Source organism: Carassius gibelio, chromosome A12, assembly GCF_023724105.1.
Source record: "Carassius gibelio isolate Cgi1373 ecotype wild population from Czech Republic chromosome A12, carGib1.2-hapl.c, whole genome shotgun sequence".
In the NCBI taxonomy this organism is placed as follows: domain Eukaryota; kingdom Metazoa; phylum Chordata; class Actinopteri; order Cypriniformes; family Cyprinidae; genus Carassius; species Carassius gibelio.
The window spans coordinates 4,478,315-4,503,254 of NC_068382.1; the positions used below are offsets into that span (position 1 = coordinate 4,478,315).

General features: G+C 36.1%; 1 protein-coding gene across 1 annotated transcript in view; it reads right to left on the reverse strand.

The window, feature by feature from the left end:
* Positions 1 to 24,109, reverse strand: part of LOC128024922 (wings apart-like protein homolog) — a 60,313-nt gene extending 36,204 nt beyond the window's left edge. The window contains exons 1-5 of the mRNA XM_052610801.1: positions 23,780 to 24,109; positions 21,583 to 22,064; positions 8,411 to 9,086; positions 7,497 to 7,819; positions 4,943 to 5,058 (exon numbers count right to left, since the gene is read on the reverse strand). Coding sequence (XP_052466761.1) covers positions 4,943 to 5,058; positions 7,497 to 7,819; positions 8,411 to 9,086; positions 21,583 to 22,042 — 1,575 coding nt within the window. The 5' untranslated portion in view covers positions 22,043 to 22,064; positions 23,780 to 24,109. The remainder of the gene's footprint in view (positions 1 to 4,942; positions 5,059 to 7,496; positions 7,820 to 8,410; positions 9,087 to 21,582; positions 22,065 to 23,779) is intronic.
* Between the last annotated feature and the right edge of the window lie 831 nt (positions 24,110 to 24,940).

A 24,940-nucleotide genomic window follows, 5' to 3' on the forward strand; every position in this document is an offset into this window, starting at 1 on the left:
AAAAGGAAATTACTTTTAATTAGAGATGCACTGATTGCAATTTTCTTGGCTGATTCCGATTTTTTGTAAGTGTGATCTGCCGATACCAATTTTTTTCAGATTTTCTTTAAGAATTATAATTGACAGCTTATTCGAACATAATTGTTCTTTTATTCAAAGCAAAAAATTTTCTTCATGATAAAAGGAATTATTAAACATTACAATTTCCTAAGTAACATGATATTCTAGCACTTAAACTCAAAAAATTTAATTAAAAACAACAATTAATTGAAAATTAGTTATTTTATTAAAAAAAAAAAAAAAATACCTTTTTCACTTTTTTCCTTGTCTTACAAAAGTTAAAGTTAGAATCCTATGAATGAACAAAACTGAAGTGTACATAACACTTCCAAATAATAATAGTGCAGTAAAACCTAATGCCGCGTTTCCACCAAAATTACCCGGTACATTTGTACCAGGAACTGTTTCCCCCAGGAACTTTTTTCCCCCCAGACCTGTTGCTTTCTGCGTTTCCACCAAGGTGTAAAGTACCGGGAAGATTAGGCAAATAGACTGGTGACGTAGGTCTGCGTGCGTTTCTCAATACTATAGTACGCTGATTTTGGATGTGCATCCTCTGTAGTTCAGATTTTACGCATTCAACTCGGGAGTGTGATGTCCGCGATGACACAAATCCGGTAATTCTTCAAACAGCAGCGTAACGTTACTTGATAACATCAGTCAGCTCGCCTTGGCTACTGCTATTTTCCTCACTGTACATTTACAATAAAATGAAATAGGATATCGAATACCACTGCCTCGTTTCATTTTCATTTAAACATAATAACAGCTGCAGAAATGTACTTAGTTCAGGGATTTGTGTATATATACAGCCATTACAATGAAATGAAATGTTATATAAATTTGCCTTTTTATTTTCATTTTAACATAGATAAATTGAATACAGACCAAAGATAACCTGTTAGATTCACCCAAAACTAATAATTTCTTATGTTTAACCATGAAAGAGAAATCAGAGACAGTGGAACATATCAGAAAGTCTAGCCAAGGTGAGGCTGCTCTCGGCAGATACATAAAGACTGAGCTCCTGCTGATCGCGTGGAGCTCACCGTCTCCAAGATTGGCGAAAAACGTTTTTAAATAAGCGCGGTCTTCATAAATAAACCACAGATTTTAGTTTTAAACAACTACATTCTCGCCTGAAATACTTTTTAAAATTACATTTCATGACACAATAACAGTAATATTTTGAAAATGATCCAAATAAAGGGTGGTTGAACTCAACCAATGCTGCGTGAACTCAACCAATCAGGATGTTTAGCGCCCAAGTCCCATCCCCTGAAAGTTCCGGAACTTTAAAAAGTACTACCTCACCAGCAGGGACTTTCTGAGGAGCATTTTTTTTTTTACCTGGAACTTTATTTAGTTCCTGGTTCCTGCGGTGGAAACACACAGAGTACCAGGCCAAAGTCCCTAGTTCCTGGGTAAAGTTCCTACGGTGGGAAACGGGGCACAAGTGTCTTCTTCACTCAAGCCCCTTTCACACTGCCATTCTGGCAAATACACGGGTAAAGTGTTCCGGCAATTGTTCCTGGGTCGCTAGATTTTGCACTTTCACACTGCCAGTGATGACCCAGGATATGCGCGTGCTTTCACACACAACCCGTAAATATCCCGTAATTACACGTGACATCAGGGCGTGACGTCGAAGTCGAAAACATTAGGCACGTTATACTTTCACTGAAGCAAGCAAACGATCTCTGCGTCAGCGCGGAAAGTGAGGAACTAACTGATCTCTGCTTCATTACAGTTTGCACATATTTTTTCGTTGTGAATGTTGATCTTCCTTCAGCCGGTAAAAGAGTCGCGCATCACTTCGACACGGCATTAGATCTGGCTTTTGTTCACACAGCGCTCGTCCCAGGTCAAACCCGGCAATGTTACTAGGGCCCCGACCCAGGTACAATGCGGGAATCAATCCCGGGACGTGGTTGCTTTCACACAGAAGGCGACCTGACAATGTTCTGGCAATATGCCGGGTCCGACGTGCAGTGTGAAAGGGGCTTCAGAGTAAAACAAATTCCACGCCAACGGAATGTTTGCATTAGGGCTGGGTTTTGACATAAATTTCACAATTCGATTTGATTCTCATTCCCTAGCATTCGATTCGATTAGATTACCAATTCAATATAGACTTTGGATTTATATCAGGTAGAGTTCTTGTCAAATTTTCTTGAGGACAAAAAAATCTCAACTAATGCTGTAAAATATACATGTGTCAACTGGTACTACATTATTATAATATTAAAGGTTAAAATTGATTGATTTAAAAGCTATAGCATACAACTGTTAAAATTACACAATTAAGTTTTTAAAATAATCAAGTTCATTGTAAAGAATTGCTTAATATTTATACTTCAATTTTTATTTTTTTAATATACAATTTTAATGGTGGCTGTCGTAAAAATGATTGATTTATTTAAACATATATTAAACATAAGAACAGTAAAAAAAAAAAATATTTATATGGTGCATATATTTAGCATAATTCCACTCTCTACAGTTTTTTTTTCTACCTGACTATTGAGTTTATGGTCACCAAATACGTTTGTTTCTGAGGTAAATGTGACATTACGTGACATTGCTTACAAGGTGTTATATTTACGTCTTTGCGTGTGTGAAACAGTGATTGAGCAATTACACGGAGTAAAGTTGTACTCTTTCTTTTAACTTACCTTCGGATGTTTAGTCTTTTTTTTTAGCTGAAGCTGGTATTTATATGGAGGATCGATCGGTGAATCTCTACTTTTTATGATAATTTTTTATAATAAAAAAAATTACACACTGGTTTATCACTAACAGTCTAGTGGTTTAGTTAGCAAACCTAAGCACAATAAACTAAAACATCTCCGAGAAGCCGTTTCTAAATTCAACCCTAAAAGAATTGCATGAGAGAGAGAGAGCGCAAACACAGTGCAAGTGAAATACCTCGACAAATGATTCATGCATGAGAATAAGTCATTGAGTTTCCTTATTGAGCAAGAGGTGAGCAGGTTCTGTTCATGGCATGTTTAGCAGTGACAGTAAATGTCACTCCATTGCTGAGCTTCAGTGTTAATTTTGACAGGATTTTTTTATTTAGTATTTAGTATATCTTGAGACATAAATGCTTAATAGTCTTTAGTCTTAACATTTTATAGTTTTTGCAATACAGACACGTTCAGTTTTCACTCACCAGTTCATGTTCACTTCATACAAAAACGGTATTTACATGAGATATTCTACAGGATAGACATTTGGACAGCTGTGTGTGTATTTGAGCACTGTATATGAGAACTGAAGAAGTGGAACGTCTTGTCTTCACAGAAAATGTTTGTTAACATTTTTGTTTCATCTTCATTAACGAAATTAACCCTGCTGAGCTTTGAACCAATTCAAACATCTCTCATAATTCACAACTGTCATGAATAAAAACAGCCCTCTTTATTCTTCTTGTAACTTCAATTGCAAACACAATGAAACTAATGTGGATTCAGTACACGTTCAAATCAAAATCATGTGAGGGATGATACTGATTAGCACAAAAGTAATGCTCATTTTTGTTGAAGCACTTACCCTTTACATGATTTATTCAGGAAAAGTTATTTGCGACCCTGGACCACCAAACCAGTCTTAAATCGCTGGGGTATATTTGTAGCAATAGCCAAAAATACATTGTATGGGTCAAAATTATAGAATTTTATTTTATGCCAAAAATCATTAGGAAATTAAGTAAAGATCATGTTCCATGAAGAAATTCTGTAATTTTTTTACTGTAAATGTATTCAAACAATTTTTGATTAGTAATATGCATAGCTCAGAAATTCATTTAAAGTTGATTTTCTCAGTATTTAGATTTTTTTGCACCCTCAGGTTCCAGATTTTCAAATAGTTGTATCTTGACCAAATATTGTCCTATCCTAATAAACCATACATCAATGGAAAGTTTATTTATTCAGCTTCCAAATGATGTATAAATCTCAGTTTTGAAAAATTTACCCTAATGGTAACATTTGAGCTGCAATGTCATTAAAATCAGTCTTCTAGAAGATGTGGCCTAATGGTTAGAGGGTCGGACACTCACAATACCCACAACTGAGGTGAGACCCTTAAGCAAGGCACTGAACGCCCAACTGCTCCCCAAGCGCCACATCAAAAATGGCTGCCCACTGCTCCGGGTGTTCGTTCACATTGAGAGATCAGTACTCACTGCTGTGTGTGTGCACTTGCATGGGAAAAATGCAGAGAATAAATTCTGAGCATGGGTTACCATACTTGGCCACATCAAGTCACTTTCACTTTTCACTTTACATAAGCAGAGATCGGGAGTATTTGATATGGTGATCAAGGGAACCATGGAGTTCAAATATGTAGAGTCATCGATAAGCAAGCCATTCACAATCTAATTCCCCGATAATGTCAACACTGTGATGCCATCAAAACATTGCTCTGTTTGAGCATTTATATGATTAAAGTTCAATCATGACTTAATCAATCATAACCCCAGAGAAGCCTGTGTGCACATACAGCAGCCACAGGAACATTCGTAATAACGGCTGAGCTGTCAGCGGGGTTGAGCAACATAACTGCATTACTGTCATTAAAGATAAAGGTCATGCTGAAGACAACAGTGTGATGCCGTTCCACCCTCTGCCTTCACCACACTTCCGTTAGTGGAAATAAAAAAAAATAAAAACAACACTCAAACGCCTACATCATTTCTTTACATGTTGGCAGAAGGGCAATATTTACATTAGTGAAGTAGGCAAAACAACCTTTTGATTCTAAATGACATGACACAGTACAACACGCTCCAGAACCAATACTGGCACCACAAATCATCAGCTCAACAATGGGAAAAATGTATAAATGTATAAAATGTATAAGAAATGTATAGACTCACCTTCTTAGGTCCACTGAAGATCTTCCTGCTGCTCTCCTTGGCTGTCTCCTGAGCTCTGACCTGAGGTTTCCTTACTGTCTCAGAGGGAATGAGGAGTTCTGGGAACTCTAGAGTATCTGTAAAAACACAAACAAACAATTTTCCATTTTGAGATTCAAATAATTAATTTTTTATTTTATTTTTTACAACTGGCATCCCCCACAAAATGGTCTTCAGTCACGCATGAATATAACCGCTTTCTTATTATTAGACGGAACTGTTCTAAGGACTGTCAGGTACAGTTACAGTTGTATTTCCACAACTGTCTGGTATGGTGCGGCATGATTACAAACCACTCTCAGCCTGGATTTCTGGGCCCGGTTAGACAACCATGCTTAGCCGTGCTATTAGAGTGCATGTCACCACTCTGTTGACTGGCTACACGGAAGCATGACTGACACACTTGTATTGCATTCCAAAGAGCTTCGTTATAAGCACCACAGTGGAAATTTAAACCCTATCCGTGCTGATTGGTCTGGATCGACACAGAATAGAACAGTTAAGCAAGGAGAACCATTTGGCCTGATAGTGGAAATGCGACTTATGAATAGCCCATGAGTGAACATTATGAACATCATGCTTCAGTTCATCTGAAAAAGAAAACAAAAACGCTGATGACCTCAGCTATGTGGGAGCACTTTATATTGCGTGAGGACAAAAAGGAAGTGTGTCAGAAGTGCGATTTAAAACTGGCCTACAACAGCACATCAAGTTTGAAAGGTTCTGAGTTCTGTAAGCAGTACATAGTATATATAGTATTTAGTATAGAGTATATAGTATAAAAAATTTTAAAAAATTAAAGGAAAACCTGCATTTATCCGTCATGTTAATCAGCATTTTTACACATGATAAAAACGTAAACTTTATTTGCTTGGAAAATATTTTCGAATACGAATTTCAAATAAAAACGTTCAGTAGCCCAGCCTAATAATAATAATTTGTCTATATTTATAGTATTGCTCTTTAACAGGCCTGTGTGTTTTATATCACTAGTGCAGTGTCCCATTCTCTGAGAATATAAGCCCTGCCAGTGTGAGGCGTACCGCTTCCAGCTCGCGCCGCTCTGCAGTTTATTAAATGTTTATTGATTCTGAACGTGTCGCGTGTTCATATTGCACCAAAATGCGACACTGCACTCCCTTGTGTCCACAGCAACATACCTGCTTCGCGTGAAGTCGACTGGATGAACTGTTCTTGACATAATAAAAATGCTAACAGAAAGACAGATAAACAGAGATACTTGACTTTATTAGAGAGAAGAATATGTTTAGCCCCCTTTCTCTGAATATTCGGTTGATTATAATTACCAAAGCTTCGAAGTTCAAAAAATAGTATTTGGACCAGCCCTACTTGAGTCATAGATAAATATGTGAAATTACTAGGGATGGGTATCTTTAAGGTTTTAAACGGTATTACTACTCTTACCGATACTGCTTAATGGTCCGGTACTTTAACAGTATTCTTATCGGTACTTTGTGTTGTGTTAGGCAGTCGAAAACTTTGCATTTCTCTGTCTGCACATAATGCACTTTTGAAAGATGCTTTGTGTTTCCGTTACATGCCGTTACATTCACTCTTTGTATTAAGCAGGAGTTTTCATACTGTAAGGGGCCGTTCACATATCTCGTCTAAAAACGCGTGGAAAACGCTAGGCACGCCACTTTCTGATTTTTTCCCCCAAAGTAAAGCCTTCGGGCACTGGCGCTCATGAGGAGTCTGCCGTTGCTAAGCAACCATGACCTGCTCTCTCCATGAAGACGTGGAAATTTCAGCAAAGGATAAATGGATTTGCAGCACTAAAAACTGCTTGCAGTAGCTCTGCTACTAAATTAATTTAAAAATCCATGTACAGCTATCAGCTGTTCCTTCATCTTGGCTGAGCTTTCAACGTTGTTACAGAAAAGGTGCATTACATTACCTGCGGTGCGCTTGCGGCATTCTGAAAAGTTGAGATGTTTTTAACTCGATGCGGTGCGGACGCGTCAGGAAAAAACTACACGACAGACAGCCTCCGCGGCATGCATGAGAGATCTCGCAGATTTCACAGACAAACGTCTTAATATGATCGCACATTAGAAATGTTCTTTAATAATTTAGCCCCGGGGCCATTTAAATACCGGGTTTCGGTACCCATCCCTAGAAATTACACCAAAAAATTAAATAAAATAATTATAAAAAAAACTGCAAAATAACAGTTGAATGTAAAAAAGTGTAAGTGTCACCAAAAATGGAAATATTTGACAATTGACCAACAAATAAACTAACTAACAAATATATAAATCAATTACTAATAAATAGATAAAAGCTAACAAAAAAAAAAAAAAAAAAAAAAAACTAAATAAACATACACTTTTTTGGAAAAATGTGCTTAACGAAAAAAAAAAATAAATAAATAAAAACATTTTTCTCTAGGCAAAAGGTAAAAAAAAACCTCTGTGCAGATTTATTGTGGATTTATACAGGTACTGCAACGTAAACAGAGGCCATAGCTAATGTGTTGTGTGTAAATACTGACCGTTTTCAAGGCTGTGACTGTGAACTGCAGCGTGACTGCTCTGTGAGCTTTGCATCACTCTGGTTTGAGGAGTGTCAACATTAGTCGCTGTATACATCAGTGGCACTGCTACACCTGCTGCAGCCTTCCGCTTGACTTTCCTTCTTTCAGAGGAACCCTCTTCTTCCTCACTGTCACTCTGTTCATCAAAACCGAAGTATTTGATCCTGTAGTTAGAGCTTCCTGAAGCAAAGTCGTCATCCTCTGCCACAGCATCAGTCTCATCAAACCCAAAGAGTTCCAGCTTACTGCTCTTCATTTGGCTCTGTGTGGGTCTGGATTGACTAGAAAGCCAACAGACAAACAGTCTGAATCTCACACAAGTAGACTTCAAATCAAATGTATGAGGCAGAGTGAGAGAAACCAATGAATTATGAATTTGACAGAATTACAATCAGATCTGAGGATTTTATCACATCATCTACGTATACCTGATCAGTTGGTGTCTCCCAATTAGCACTGGTTAAGCAAAATAAAACAAACAAAAAAAAATATTTCCAACAATCTCAAATAATTGTATTTGTTAAGTAGGGGTGTCATGACAGACAGATTTTCATAGGGGTTCTGTCAGAGCCACTTCAATGAGGTGTAGAAGATTGAAACAAGGCGCAATCAAATAAATATTTTCTAAGATAATGAATTTGATGTTGGTGTTTGCATCTCATTTTTAAGTGGTTGAGATTTGGACAAGAAAAACTAAAACACTACAAGATAAAATTCCAAACAAAACTAAAAGAAAAGCAACCAAATAAAAAGGGAGTACTAAAGAGACCTAAAAAGAGACTGCTGTCCAAAAATAGTATCAAGCACAGTTCAATATAAATGCAGTACATTGAATTTGTGATTACAGCACGGTTTTTCCATGCAACTATTACCTGAAAGGTTTGCTTTCGGTCTCGGTTTTCTTCTTTAGTCTTCCTGCATCTCCTGGACCAGCTGCTGGGGCGCTGGATGTGTACTCCTCCATACTACGGTCCATAGAGTCCTGGATGGTGACGTTAAACATGGAAACACAAGATGGATGTAGCACTGTAAAGTCTCTCGTCCGACCTCGGTTTGTTGTTTTCCCAGCATTTTCAGCCCCGCTGTTCTCCAACACTCCCGCGGAGCTATGACTGGAAACGCTTCCATCGGGTTCACCAGACTGTTTGCCTTTATTGGGTCTGCAGTATGTTCTGCAGTTGGATGCCCTGAGCACAGACTGAGAATGGTCCTCGCTTTCAGATGGCTCAACGGGAACATTAAAGTCCCTTTGGCCAAACTCATCCAACCGAGTCTCAGTGGAGGATTTGCCCTGATTGTTGCTGCGACTGTAACTACTTGATGCCCACACAGTAGATGGAGGATCTTTAGGTCCGGTGGAAAGGGATGTGGAGCGTGCTCCCAGACCGACCACAGCGCTCCAGGCATCGTAAGAATCCTTGTCCTCTGTTTTTTCAGACTTTAAAGTGGTGGTCTGGGCGAGAGGTCTTGTGTCGCTTTCAGAAGGGTTTTTGTACCATGAGTAGCTGTGGTGGTCTGTGCTCTCGATTGACCAGCTCTGGGTTTTTCCTACAGAAAAGGAAGTCAAACATCAATCAGATGTAACAGAGCTCTTGACCAGTCTTGTTCCTAAACCAACACCAAGTATATTACAGAAAAATAGCTACATTAATAAACAAGTCTAATGTTAAACTTTCAGCAAAGATCAGTTAGCTAAGCAAAATACTTTTGTAAATCGATATAACTAGTAAGTTGCACTGCCTCATTTGTTTGTGTCTCTGGTCAAAGTGACTATTATGGCTCCACGATAGTGATTACGACTGATTTGAAAATGTATTCTATCTGTTATTTCATGCAAACAACAAATAGCACATCTCTTCTAGTTTTCTTGATTTACTGTATTTATCATATACATTTCCACACTCTCTACATTATATAAATTGGCAAAACTCAAAACCTTCTCTCAAAAAGCTAAAACAGTAAAATTCAGTGGTTGCATAAGTGCATTTGTTCCGCAACCACAAATGCAAACAATAAAGTCGAGGTTCATGTTTGGATTTATTATAGGTCATCACTAAGAGGCTCTGCACACAGATTTAGTCACAGGAAAAAACAAACAGCCTTGTGAAGAAATGCAGACTGGCTGTATTACACTTTCCATTTAGCAGAAATTAATAATGCAGATCTCTAAACTCCATGTATGTAGGTATTTTCAAATCATCAGGGTTTCTTTTTTTTTCAGAGCACATTTGCCAGGTTGTCTAAATGTATCCATTTAGGAGTAGAAAACAACACAACACTAAATCTCTTGACATCTGGCAGCCCAAATCTTGAAATCTTATGGAGGTTTGGTACCAATGCAAGAAAACCTGAGTGAACCGAAGTGAAAAACCTGATCAAAATTTAAATACGATTAATCATTGAGCCTTAAACTAGGGCTAGGTAATAAAACAATAACTATCGTGATATAATTTTCTTCAATAAAAACAATAACAACAGATTGATAAATGTGCAATATCACAAAACAGCGCTACTCATTTGAACCACTACTTAAATAAATACAAACAATTACTTATACTTAAATAAAAAGATCTACAAATTGCTTTCATTAACTATGGATTTACTGTAGTAACACTAACTGCACCATGGTATTGTGGCAGAAGGTGGGATATTCACATTGAATTATTATATTATTATATTATTAATGTAGACATGTATAGTAATGGAAAACAAAAATAATATTTTTCTATATCTCATTTGTGCATTTATACTAAATATATTTAGACCACAGTTTTTCATACAACACCTAAAAAAAAAAAGGTTAAAATGACTGGAAAAGTTTTTTAAATCAAAAACATGAAGTGTTTGTCATGTTCGGACCATAACGCGTTCAAGCAAAATTAACAATCTGGTTTCTACAACTTTCACTTAGGAGCAAAAATATGCCCTTAAACTTGAAAGAAATAAAGATTAAACATATTTAGTGATAATTATCCATATCCATTGATAATGTACATTTTTATCATGATACTTTTTTGGCCATATCGCCCACCCCTACCTTAAATATATATATATATATATATATATATATATATATATATACTTGACACATGTGAAGTACCATTTTCAGTTACTGACAACATTGTGAAAATACCCTATTAATTATTCGATTATTGATTATTAAAAAAGCAATAATCACATGTCTGCAGTCATACCTGTTTACATTATAGTCTGGCAGACAACACTGGCCATTTACCATTTTTCCATTACTGTACATATTCTCTATTACACCTATAAGCACAATTAAGTATATCTATTGTGAACCAGAAGACAGGACAAAATTTTAATGGCAGCTTTGGAGAAAGGTCCCCAACATACAATACCCCCATTGAGCTCCATTCCAAAGGAAGTCAGTGTTGCAGAAAGGCTGTTAGGCCTAAAAACCATCTATTACACAACAACACTTACACAATTTCGGTTATATCACCACGTTGGTAATTCAGAACATTACCCTATTCATTAGAGTGTGAAGAGGTGAAAGACAAATTAGGCCATCACAATCATATCAAACATCTTGACTTTTGTAAAACCTCATCCAAATGACCAGTAATTTAACACAAACCTATAAAAGACAGTTTAAAGCACTGTCATCACTCACCAAAGACTGAATTATGTTCAAATCTTTGTTGAAAATGGGTTTATGTAACAGACCTATAAACACATCTGAATTAAAGTCTGTGTAATGTATGAAAACGTCAAGTCAAAGAGTGCTCATACGAAGCGTTTCGAATAGGGCAGCAGAAGTCATTCATTTTTTTAAAAGGGGTTGACAATTAGGGCTGTGCGATTAATCGAAATGGAAATAAAATCGCGATTTGAGTGTGCGCGATTTCTAAATCGCTGTATAGCACAATTTTCCGCGGCCCTGAACTCCTGCAGTATGTTATCTGAACCAATCAGGATGCAGCGCACCTGAGTGGAGCGCGAGAGCAGAGCAGACTGGGCATATGCCTAACTCCAGGTTCAAACACTGTCTGTGATGCACAGCCTTTTTGTTTAACGAGCCCATGTTAACAGAACAGAATGTTCACACTGCACGCGGTAAAAAGATTAGAACAGAAAAGGTTATAAATAGAAAGGTGCGAAAATATTTAGTATATCTTGCGCGTAAGCACAGAGAGAGTTGTGAGTGCACAGGACACAGGTTGAATGAGAGGAGACACATTGTAAGGCAGCATATATCTGAGCACCTGCATCTGGTTTTGTTAACAGAGCAAAGGAAATCTGTGTGCGAGTCAGTGATGCGCGGGTTGATCCAAAATGAGCGGGTGCCTGCGGTTACAAGTCATCCAAAAATATTTTTAATGATATTCGGGTAGCGGTCGGTCGGATCCTTTGAAATAAAAATGCCAATTAAACCTGTCATTTATATAGTACTAGACACATTTTTGAAATACATAGTCCTACACTTTATTGGCTGAATAACTGGCATGAAGATGATGCACGAGCTCAGTCTGCACGTAGAGATGGAGGTGGCAAAGAAGCCTGCATGGGGAGCAGCGTCGCTGTTTTTGGTAAAACATGATTTTAACGACTTCATTAAATTTTGTTTTATAGAAAACTATTTTTAAAAGATTTTCGTTTTGTATAAATTATATCTTAATTTTGATCAATGTTTTATCAATCAGTTGCTCGTATTTAATAAATAAGAAGTAAATACTATGTAATAAAGCGCCGGCAGGATCACTTGCATTGTCAGCGTGTGCCTCAGATTCGAGAAATATAGGCTATATATTACAGAAAGCTTGAAATGTCTTTAAACGAAAATATTCAAACCAAAATAAATTGGCTACTCTCTGATGATGTAATCCATATGAAATGTGCATTTCTCTCTGGCGTTCATGGCGAGTCTGCATCGTCATCATCAGTTTATTACTAAACAATTAAATGACTCCTTGCATATTTTGAAACCAGTAGGCCATTCTGCTGACCTTCAGAAACATACAAATATACGTAGCCAGACTAGACTATTTTCGTACAAATTATGAGCTTACTGACAATTTTTTTTATAATTCTTCATAAAATTATGATATATTAAGTCTTGATTTTTTTTTGCCTATTAAGTTTTGCCTACGTTCCTATGGCCCAATGACGCTACGATGAGAATTTACAGCTTTTTAAAAATGCGAGTCGGGTACAATATATATATATATTTTTTTTTTTTTTGCCTGCCGAGTTGCTGGCGGGTTAGTTGAAAACGTCGGTCGGGTGCAGGTTATTAATAAATTGACCCGCGCATCACTGGGAAAAATTGGCGCTCGTGCATTATTTTAATGTGCTTTCGCGTTACAATAATTTGCTCTCAATGCTGCTTCTGAACCGCATACACATAACTTACTGTATACGCACTGCAGATGGAGTACGTAACCCTTGGGCAATAAATATATTGGGCAAAACATAACACCTGAGGCACCACTACAGTGAGCTCTATGACCAATGCATGGAGAAAAAAAAAAGAAAAAAGAAAAAAAAAGATCCCTGAACACTGTTTTATTTTATTTTATTTTTTTTCCATATGTCTAGACATTTTGTTTGACATCTTTACTTGATTATTTTGACTTATATCTGTTCTAGAGACATTTGATAAAGCTCTCATTGGTTTTCTTTTGGAAATATGTTTAAAATTTATACTGAATGCATTTATGACTGTAAAGCATGTCTATGTAAAAATCACGATTAAAATCGAAAACGCAAAATCTATAAAAAAATCGTGATAGGTTTTTTTTGTCCATATCGCACAGCCCTATTGACAATGCAACAACGTTAAACAGTAGTGAACTATGCAAATGCTCAATGACATAATACAGCGATAAATCACAAGTAGACTGCACAATGAATCAAATTGTGGTATGGAATATTGTCTGTGAAAATTAAAGTGCAGAAAGACTGCTTTTTAAATATTAAGTCAACGTATTCTTTGCGCGTTTCACTATTTAATTTCATAAAACTATCGTCATAGCACATGCACACAGGAACTCATTAGGTTTTCAAGACAATCTGTCAAAAGTAAATTCAGTTTAACTTGAAATTGGCAGAAACACATTACTATTATACAGTAGAATGTATTTCAAGATATACAATTATTAAAGCTTTATATTTTCAGGAATAACACTATTTTTCTCCCATGATTTAATAAAAAATTGGTGTCCAGCACTTTGATTGCCAAAAAAAAAAAAAAAGTTATTTTAATTTGATTACATTTTGAAAGATTAAATTGTTGGTGTTTAATGCCTTCACTTGATTACCACTGATAATAAAATTGTATTAAATCAGTGTTTCCAACCAGATTTTTTGTGAGACTGTGGTAGGTGGACCTGGGTCCCTGTAGGGGAATTAATCTATGTACTGCACCTTGAGGGATCAAAATTAATGCAAATTCATTTTTTTTTCCAGTGTGAAAATTTAACTAAGAAAAAAAAGCATTTTAGTTGCGATACAGCATTTTTGTCTAAATTCACACTGGTGTTTTAGGAAGAAAAACAATAATAATAAGAATATTAATAATTTTACAGTCCTACAATTCAATGAAAGGTCGTATTTCAATTCGTATGAATCATATTTTAAAATGTTGCACTCTACATATTTTAGTCTGGCATTATAGTTTCGGAAAGTGAATGTGTACAAGTGTACAGTACATCACAGTAACATTGATGTAAGTTAAAAAAAAAAATTCATTAGAATGAGATGCATTAAGCCACATCAGCATCACAATTCAAGGCTTATGCCGCGTTTCCACCAAAATTACCCGCAACATTTGTACCAGGAACAAACACGTCAATGTTCCTCCTGCTCTACTTCAGCCTGAGTCTTATCCCTGTCAGTGTCATCTCTAATCCCGTCCTGTCCAATGACCACCACGGGACACTTGTTTGCCACATTCTGGGGATTCTTATTAGAGCAGATGATTTCCAGCTCACACAAACATTTTAGGAAACAATTAAACAAAATACTGTCAAATATTTTCATATTCCTTTCAGGTGCAGCTTTAACATTAACATCCGGGTGTGTGTTCACAGTGTGTGTGTGTTTTCACTGCTCTGTGTGTGTGCACTTCGGATGGGTTAAATGCAGAGAACGAATTCTGAGTATGGGTCACCATACTTGGCTGAATGTGAAGTCACTTTAACTCACGATTTCATGTAGAGAGATAGGAAAGATTATGTACACGGTTGTCTTCTGGTTTGTGATATCAATGTGAAGCTGAAAACCCACAACTGGGGAGCAGTTCATCCAGGACGGTGCTTGCATTCAAAAACAGGAAGCTCCTCGACTGTGTGGGAGTATTTACATGTTAAATGCTGCTGAGCATGGTTATATTCAGGGGTGCACATAAGTAGTACACAGGTGCTTAAAATAAAAAATACGATGTATAATATGTTCAGACCAAGCAGCAACCTTCCGGCCTCTCTCTTGAATCCAACACGGAAGTGACTTTAACTGCAATTCAATCTCCAAAAGGGAGTCAATCCCATAGACCCCGCTATGGTAAAATGGCCAACTTTATAGCAGGAAAAAAAAAAAATTACAGCTTCGTACAAAAAGTTTTTTTTTTTTTGTCTATATAGCTAATTGTGCACTTTATGACAACTGTGAGTGGGGTAGATATTTATCTGTTCAAATTTTATCAAGCCTTAAAGTTCTGCATAATTAATGGTGTGGCCATTTGAGTGACAGGTCGACTGAATTCAATAAAACAGCTTGTAAACAAAATGTCACGTAGCATCAGTTTCCACAACTCGTTAGTTCACCAGAGAAATTCAGTTCAGAGAAGAGCGTTTTTTTTATGAAATTTGTATTTATAATTATTATATTTCACTTACCTGTTAGTGATGTCTTAATTATTTAATGTTTAAATTATATTTTACATTTATTCATTTAGCTGACGCTTTTATCCAAAGCGACTTACAATTGCTATATATGTCAGAGATCGCATGCCTCTGGAGCAACTAGGGTCTTGCTCAGGGACACATTGGTGTCGCACAGTGGATTCAAACCCGGATATATATATATATATATATTGTTTTTTTTTTTACTTTGCTTAAATCAGATCGGTAGATACTCAGAATTTCTGGTATCGGATCGGGATCAGTTCTGAGAAAGTAGTATAGAAAATTGTACCAAAATATTTTTACCAAAAAGTGACATCAAAACCAAGGTACGTACCAATCTATCATGTTTGTGTATCGTTACACCCCTACTTACCATGCCTATTATAGCATTTTCTCAGTCCAGAGAAAGCACACTTAAATATGAGTGAGTCATGCAATAAATGGAAAGCAGAGTTAAAGCTCTATTCTCCCTATAATGTGTTTTTTTCTGGACGTTCCAGGTGTTATTAAGCTATCCTGCTGTTCAGATTTCCACAGAAGTAATTTGCCATTCATCTTGGATAATGCATACACTCCACTGGAACATTTGAGAAGTTTACTTTGAGAAAGTGAAGATTTATTTATTTTATTATTTATTTATTATTTTTGCATACTGGATAATTACATTTTGGGCTGTAAATCTCCTCACATTTAACTTAAACCGATTGATCTTATATGCATTGGCATCACATTGTCCAATTATTTATTGCCTATAGAATTTTCCATCATTATTATTATTATAATTTTAATAAACAAAGGGCCGCATAATGAGCTGCATAATGAGCCTTTCAGTCAGGTTTGTGACTGAGAGGGAAGAGTTACAAGAAGGAATGTGAGGACAAAATAAATGTATATATTTTTATGTTTATTTATAATATATTTAATTATCCCACAAAATAATTTTATATTCACTTGCAAGTGCAGTTAAACAGTTTATTAGGAACAATCACAGCTGACTTTCAAAGCTTAATTTTTAGCATCATTGCTCCAGTCACACACTGATTTTCTACAACAACAAAAAAAAAAAATTAGTTATTAGTATCATTATCATTATTATTGTTATTATTAATGTGGAAATGTGGGGTTTTTTTATTGATAAATTGAAAGAACAGCATTGTTCGTTACATTTGTTACATTAAGCTTCTGAATGTTATTAACCTTAATAATGTTTCACTAAATTATACATTTAGTCAGGAATTATAGTTTGGAAAAAGTCTAACAAGTAAAATGGTTTACACATTATGTGAAAACTAATACAAGTATATAAATAAAAAGAGATTTAGTCATGTTTATGATTTCTGCTGAATAAAGCGTTTTATTCTTTTTTCTGAGGAAATCTAAAATTCTGACGTAATCCTCATCACATTTTCTTGAAGAGAATTGTCTTATTCCTCTCTTATTCCTCGTGAAGCAAAAATTGCGATTATTCGATTAATCTGCGCAATTAATCGAAATCTAAATAAAATCGCGCTTTGAGTGTGCGCTTCCCAGCCTCCCGCAGTATGTTAACTGAACCAATCAGGATGCAGCGCGCCTAAGTGGAGCGTAAGAACCGAGCAGACTGGGCATATCCCTAACTCCAGGTTCACACACTGTCTGAGATGCGTAGCCTTTTTTTTTTTTTTTTTTTTTTTTGAGCCCATGTTAACGGATCAGAATGTTCACACTGCACATAGTAAAAAGAGAAAAAGTTATAATTAGAAAGGTGCGAAAAGATTTAATATGATCAGAGCACGTGCATCTGGTTTTGTTAACAGAGCAAAGAAAATCTGCGTGCCAGCGCATAGATTCGCACTCGCGCATGATTTTAATGTGCTTTCGCCTTACAATAATGCGCTCTCATTGCAGCTTCTGAATCGCGTACACATAACTTACTGTATACGCACTGCAGACGGAGTACGTGTGAACCTTGGGCAATAAATATATTGGGCAAAACCTATAACACCTGAGGCACCGCTACAGTGAGTTTTATGATCAATGCATGGCAAAAAATTAATAAATAAATCCCTGAACACAGGTTTTATTTTATTTTTTATTATTATTTATTGCCATATGTCTAGACATTTAGTTTGACATCTTTACTTGATTATTTTGATTATTGTGACTTATGTCTGTTCTAGAGACATTTTACAACTTTTTGATGAAGATCTCATTGGTTTTCTTTTGGAAATATGTTTCAAATTTATACTGAAAGCATTTATATCTGTAAAGCATGTCTGTGTCAAAAATCGCAAAATTGATTAAAAAAAAAATCATGATAGGTTTTTGTCCATATTACACAGCCCTGCTTTGTAACATGCTTCAGTAATGCATTTCTTACATTTGTGTTTAAATTTTAATTCATTTTGTAAAAATAAAATTGTGAGAAAATCATATCATGAAATCAGTATGATGACTTGCATCGCGAGTTGAATGAATCGGGACATCCCTATTTGTCAGCTGCAAAAACCAGCAATATCATACCTCTGTGTTTTTATCGTTATAGCTGTGGCATGGCCTTCTTTATTCTCATAAAATTGGAATGATTATTAAAACTATAATCTTTTAGTTATTGTCCATGTACAAATTCCTCTTTGATTCAACGAGTTTTGTTTTGCTGTCTAGAGAACAACATGAACAAACATCTACTTTTTGCCAGATAATGGACTGATACAAGCAATATGCATAGGAGCAACAAAGAGTGTCTCAGTGAGAGCCACTCATCAGCATGCATTATAATAAGAGACCCATAGTGGTTACAGGCAAGGTGATGAGTTCTGTGTGCTGAGTTTCTAAATTAGATAAACAGCTCACAGGAGCCTGTCCAGATGCCTCGCTCCATCGCCGTCTAAGTGTTCTCTTCTTATTAACATCTCCGCTGACGGGTGTCAGTGTTCTGAAAACTTCACCTCATTGATTACTTAGTCAGCCAAATTATTTGCAAGACCCTGGAGAAGTACTGATTTGAAAAACCAATTATGCAGAAGAAATGTAAAATAGAGTTTGGGTCAATTAAAGACTTTCATTTCTTGGGCTGCTGGGAGCTCTAGGGTGTTGTTATAAGAGTCAGTCCACCGTATCCATTACTGTGATATTAAGCAGGGTCTTACACAAGTCTACAGCCTGTAGTGCTGTAGCACTCATGGCAGCAGATGCCCTCAAATAAGTTTTTTGAAAAACATGAATGATTTTTTTTTTTTATTATTAAAAATGATTGAGGAGTCAGTTTATCTCAGGTCTGAACTGCTACAACCAACATCCCTACAGCAACATGCATGTGAAATTCCACCCACATTCACTTCCACATTTCTTTACCCTCCTTACAACACAAATAGGAAACTGAAGTGTGACAGTTAGTTTTTTTTTTGCATTTTGTTGGGTATGAGCAGGAAGTTTTTTCATATATCCACCCAAGCATGAGAATCCATCCGTATCTACAAGATCAAACTATTTTTTTTAGGACAACTCAATGATTGATTTGCAACCTTTTGGGGTAAACTTGAATTATCATTCAGTTTACGTTGAAGAATTCTCCAGTACTGCTTCATGGTCTGACTTTCCTAGAGCAGAATCACCTCTCTCTGTGCCTATTTTGTGCAGAGAAGCTGTGCATTCAGTTGGCCGTACCGCAGCAGACTCGTCAATAAATGAGCATAAACAGCGCTTCCAAGCATCTGTAACTTACTGACTGTTTGGGTTTATAAAATTGAACATAGTTCATCTGTTAATATGCACGGTTTGTTGCATGAAAAAAAAAAAAGTAATATAGCTAAAACCATCATATAGTCGCTGTTTAGTGTAGATGCATGTTGATTTTAACAGATAATAAATGAGGATTTAAGGAGTAGAGTGAGAGTGACTCCTGGTTAATATGTAGTATTAATGGGTCATGTTTAGTCACTATTTATACCCGTTATACCTGCATTACAGTATGTGACAGTTCAGAGAATAGAATAGATCTGAAGTGCCAAAACTTGCCTGACTGACACTATGACGCATAAATATGCAAATTAATGTGTGACATCACTTTGGTGATGAAAATGTATATGCCAGGGATGCAAGGATACCATTTTTTCAGAATTGATCCGATATACCAGTGCAGTTTTTTTTTTTTAATTCAATGTATAATTTTGATCCTCCTCTGTTGACCTGATCGTCGCTCGTTTGTGTGTTAAATAGAGCTGGGTATCGATTCGGATGTCCCAATTCGATTTTGATTCTTAAGCTCTCGATTCGTTTCTCAATTTTTTTTTTATTACGTTCAGTGAATATAGTTTTAATAAAAATAAAAATTTAGAAATATTTCTAAAAATAACAGTAAACATCAGTTTACAAATGGTGAATTAATAGAAAGCAAATTAAGAACTACGGGACTGTATTTTAAACCTTTTATTTTTTTTTTTATAGGGTCCTTTTTTGAACAATAATAGGGCCCTATAAAATGTTATTCTTATTTTTATTTAGGCATAAAACATTAGTTTAATTTATCCTAATCAAATGAAAATTAAACTCTTATTTTTTGGCAAACAAATTGCTGCAAAACAGAGGTTTACTGTTAAAATTTAAAAAAGAAAACAAATTTGAATATTCCTTTAAAAATAAAGATTTATTAATATGTATTAGCAGTAGTAGCATTAAGAAGGCTAAAATAGTAATACCGTAATTCCTCAAATAAAAGCCGGGGCCTTTATTTACCTGAACTGCAGAAGGTAACAGGCTTTTATTGGAAGCAGGCTTTTATTAGAGGCAGGCCTTTATTTCTAATTCCATGTGTTTGATAAGTAATTGTTTAAAAAAAAACAGTTTTAAATTAAAAGCGATGGCGTTCCAGTGGACAGAGATCATAACATTAGCACAGAATCAGTTCAGAATCAATCAGTAAAAGAACAAGCTCGGTTCAGACGCGCTGTGTGTCAGTCTGCTTCACACTGAATCACGCAATGTGCAGTATCATCAGCTCCTCGGTTCTCGAATCGGAAATCGTCCGACAGAAACGCTTCTCGGTTCAGTGTACTGGTGAAAATGCAAGTATCGGATCGATGCATCCCTAGTATATGCTTCCTTTGATTATGTGATTAATGCTTAAAATGAACATCAAAGAACATCAAAGTTAAGTAACTTAATAAATATAAGTACAAGTAATTTCAGTAAATTAAAGTTGCTTGCTCAAATGTTTCAGGCAAGTAAGAGACCACAAAAACCCTATCTAGGGCAGGTTTATATGATGTGTAAAGTTAAACAGGTCAAACACCTGAAAGACTCAGACAGCATCTACTGACTTTAGCTGGAAAAATTACTCTTTGTTATTGTCTTCTTGCATTATTAATAGGGCCGGGACTTTAACGCGTTAATTGAGATTAATTAATTACACAAAAAATAACGCGTTAACTAAGATTAATTAATTACAGGGAAAAAAAATCCGCATTTTTAATAACTTATTTTTGCACCGCGGAACGTTTCTCACTGGATGAGTTTCGGCGGACCGATTATACTGAAGCACCAACTAGCGTTCGCATATCATGCAGCACATCGAGCCTCAAGTATCACCTCAACGCAAAACATATAGCAGCTAGTGTGGACTTTACATTTTATGTTGAACTATGTATTATTTTGTTGGTGCAACAGTTTATGTTGAACTCTTTATTGTTTTGGCCAAGGTTATTGAGAGTTGGACTTAGTATGTTATGGCCTCTGAAGCAACAGAGAGATGTTTTCTAATAGTCAGTGTTTCTAATGTTCTGAATGTAATTGACAGTATTGTGTATTACTTAAAAAACACTTTACAGAAGGTTCCAGCACCTATAAGCTTCCTGAATATCTGAAATGTACTATTTCTAAATTGTTTCTAAATATGCTATTGCTACACTTCATGGCAAAAATTGCACTGGTCTGCTAGACTTGGTTGAACAAAAATAAACAATATTTTGTTGCTTAAGCTTATGTATTCAGTCATTATTCAATGGTATACTATAAATCCATGTGAAAAAAAATTACTTATTACTGTTCTCAGGTCAAATATTTATATTCGATTAAAATACGATTAATTAATTACAAAGCCTCTAATTAATTAGATTAATTTTTTTAATCGAGTCCCGGCCCTAATTATTAACAAACTATTTTCCTGTTTGTCACTGTACATTTTTTTGGAAAAAACATACCTGTAGTAGAGGTGTATTTTCCAGGGTCCTCTGGCACTTTGTGAGCACTTCTCTCAGCGCTGAGAGCAAAGGGGGCTCTGCTGGGTGCCACGGCCTCTACGCTGGCGGGCTGGTTCACCCTGCTGTTGGGCTCCAGTGTTAGGCTGGCCTGGGATGCCCCTGTTGACGTCATCTTGGGTTTAGGCTGGCCTACGCTACGAGATGTGACTGGCCTGGATTCGTCGTCACTGTCAAATCCGAATGGATCCTCTGAGCCATCACCGTCCGAGACCTTGGACCTCTTGGTCTTATCTGTCACCTCGGTCTTCAAACCAGGCCTCTTTGCTCCAACCTTGGCTTTGTAAGTCGTCTCACCCCATTTGGTGCTGAGCGTGGCTCTTTTATTGGACAACACCTCGTCAAACTTGGAGGTCCCATCGCCTCCTCTTCGGCTGTATGTTTTTCCAAATCTAGATGTCATTGTGGCATCTGTCTCATATTCCCTGTGAAAGATCATAAACTGTTACAAGAATAATTCACTGGCTGTTTTGTAATCAAATGTTGGCTATTAATTAACAATTTTCCTCAAGTTTCATCTGTTCATGAATAAGTTCACCAATGAATGAATTCACCAATATTATGCATTCTACATGGGTGAAAGGCCATGGGGCTAGTCATTATAAACCAGATGCATCCCTAAACTCATTCAAACCTGACAACTACTTGCATTTCTGTGCTGATAAAGAGTGGGAAACAAGTTTGCACGAAAACACATACATGCGTGCTGACAGTTTACCATTCATGATTTTTTTATTTCTTCTTTGGAACAGATTTGGAGAAATTTTGGATCACTTGTCCACCAATAGCTCCTCTGCAGTGAACGGGTGTCATCAGAATGAGTGTTCAAACTTGCTGATAAACATCACAATAATCCATGTGACTCCACATGATCAATTATGGTCTTGTGAGATTAAAAATAGTGCGTTTTTAATACATCATTTTTAAGGCTTATTTAATTAAGGCTTTTTAACTTTAAACATTCGCTTCAGGCCAGCTTTCCACACAAACAGACTGATTTTCACTTTAAAAAACACTAATTGATGGACTGGAGTAGTGTAGATTATTTATTGTGATTGTTTTGCTTGTTATTGTTTTATCAGCTGTTTGGAATCTCCTTCTGATGGTACCCATTTACTGCAGAGGATCCACTGAAGAGCAAATGATTTGGCGAATGAATGACTATGCTAAATATCTCCAAATCTGTTCTAATAAAGAAACAACATCATCTACATCTTGTATGGGCTGTGTGTATTTGAGGACTTAATTGGTTTGCAACCTAGCAAGTGCCAGCAGTTTAAACCCCAAAATTATTAAACTAAATGTATGCTAAAATTCCATTTAACACTGTTTGCACACAAAGCCATCACAAAAAAAAACGAGATAAATAGGTTTAAAAATCAATTTTGACCTACAAAAAAAAAAACGAAACGAAAACTAACGATATAAAAAAATAATACTTAGAAAAAAATATATATAAAAGATTTCATATAATCAACAACAAATAATAAAAGTTCCAAGATCCTGACTACTAAAACGGCACAAAAAAACTACCAAGGATTTTAGAGTCGCATTCGTTGATGTACCAAGAAAATGCCACTCAATATTAATATAGCAATCATTCAATACCATGGTATTACCATCATAACAATTTTTGCCATTTACTGCTTTGCAACCTTGCTAATGCCAACTGAACAACCCCAAAAAACACTTAACAAATATTCTGCTATAATTTTAAACGAATTTACTGCAAACACAGCTACTTTCCCTCAAAAAACAGCAATAAACTAAGAATGCTACATGCTAGTATGAACATAAGCCAATGCTAATAAGTGTACCGGTTCTCTTGTTTGCCTTTCAGTTTGCAACTTTCTTCCCTTCGCTAAGCAAATAAGACGTTAAAACAACTTATTTACTTGGATTAAAATAAAAAAAGGTGTCTAAAATCCTGCTCAGTTGATACAAACAAGATACCCATGCTAACGGCTAATGGGCTAGCCAGAGAATTAGCATTAAAAGCTAGCAGGCTAATCAGACAATGCTATGAAACGTACTCTTACATCCGGCATTAAAACTCATTCACTGTATGATTAAAATGCATATTTTTAAATCTTCAAAAGTACTGAACCCACAGCAGGACCAAAAGTTGTTAAAGACTCGCCTGGTTAGTGAAGAGAGTGAATCCGGGCCTCTGAGCTCCACCAACAGTATAAACAAACACTTAATACTGACAAGCACTGCTTCTCCAGATCCAACAAAACAGTTTTACGTGTATCTGAGATATGAGTTTCGATATAAGGGAATATTAATATTTACAGACTTTTTATTTAAGTTTTAATAATGTAATTATCCCTCGATTGTTTCGGCTCTGTATTATCAACGGCCTCCATTCGCGTTCCTCCCTCGCGTTTTCGCGTCACGACAATTGCGTAGAGGCACAGGCGTAAAAATGTTGACCAATCAAGGGCTGCGTAGTGCTTACGTCAGACGATTTTCGCAGCTTGTAATTGGTTGGTCTTGAACTTGAACGCGATGGGCGTCACGTATTTCTCACTGAACTATGGGAATTGTAGGAACTTGTTGATGATAAGTTATGGAAATTAATGAAATAATGTTTAGAAGAAAACGATATACAGCCTACACGTAAAATTAGGCTATGTTCGATTTGAATCTTTGGTAAGTACAAATGTCTTGTAATTAGTAATACAACTTAATGAAATAAATGGCAGTTTAGCATTGTCAAAATTTTAGGCCAGAAGTTAATATTTTCGTTTGTTTGTGTAACATTTTCTTTGCTTTGTTTTGGTCAGGAATATATTAATATGTCATCTGGCATTAGGTGGGTCAAGTCAAGTGACTTGTGTTTCCTAGCAACAGGACCTGTCAACAAGAAGACATGGGCCATAAACTCTATCGCTAAGTTTATTTTACTCTTCATCCACCTGTACAGTACTGTCTGGTTTGTTTTAGGATTAATTTTATTCAGAATGTAGTGAGAAACAACACTATACTTATTAAACATCTTTAGCGTTTAAATGTGTTTATGTGGACTGTCAGTCACCGCCAGTGAAAGTATTGGGATTTAAAAGGAATGCACATCCAGGGGAGTCGCTTATCCAGCAGGAATATGTCATTCAGACCTCGCACAAGGTGTGTTAATGTGATAATGCATAGGAAGTGTCATGTACAGAAGCATCACGATTTTTTTGAATGCTGTTAGTGAAGTCTCTTATGCTTACCAACAGTGCATTCATGTGCTTAGAATTAACTGTTACAGTTGAAACTCTCATATTGTGAAATACAATAGCATTGCAAATGAATG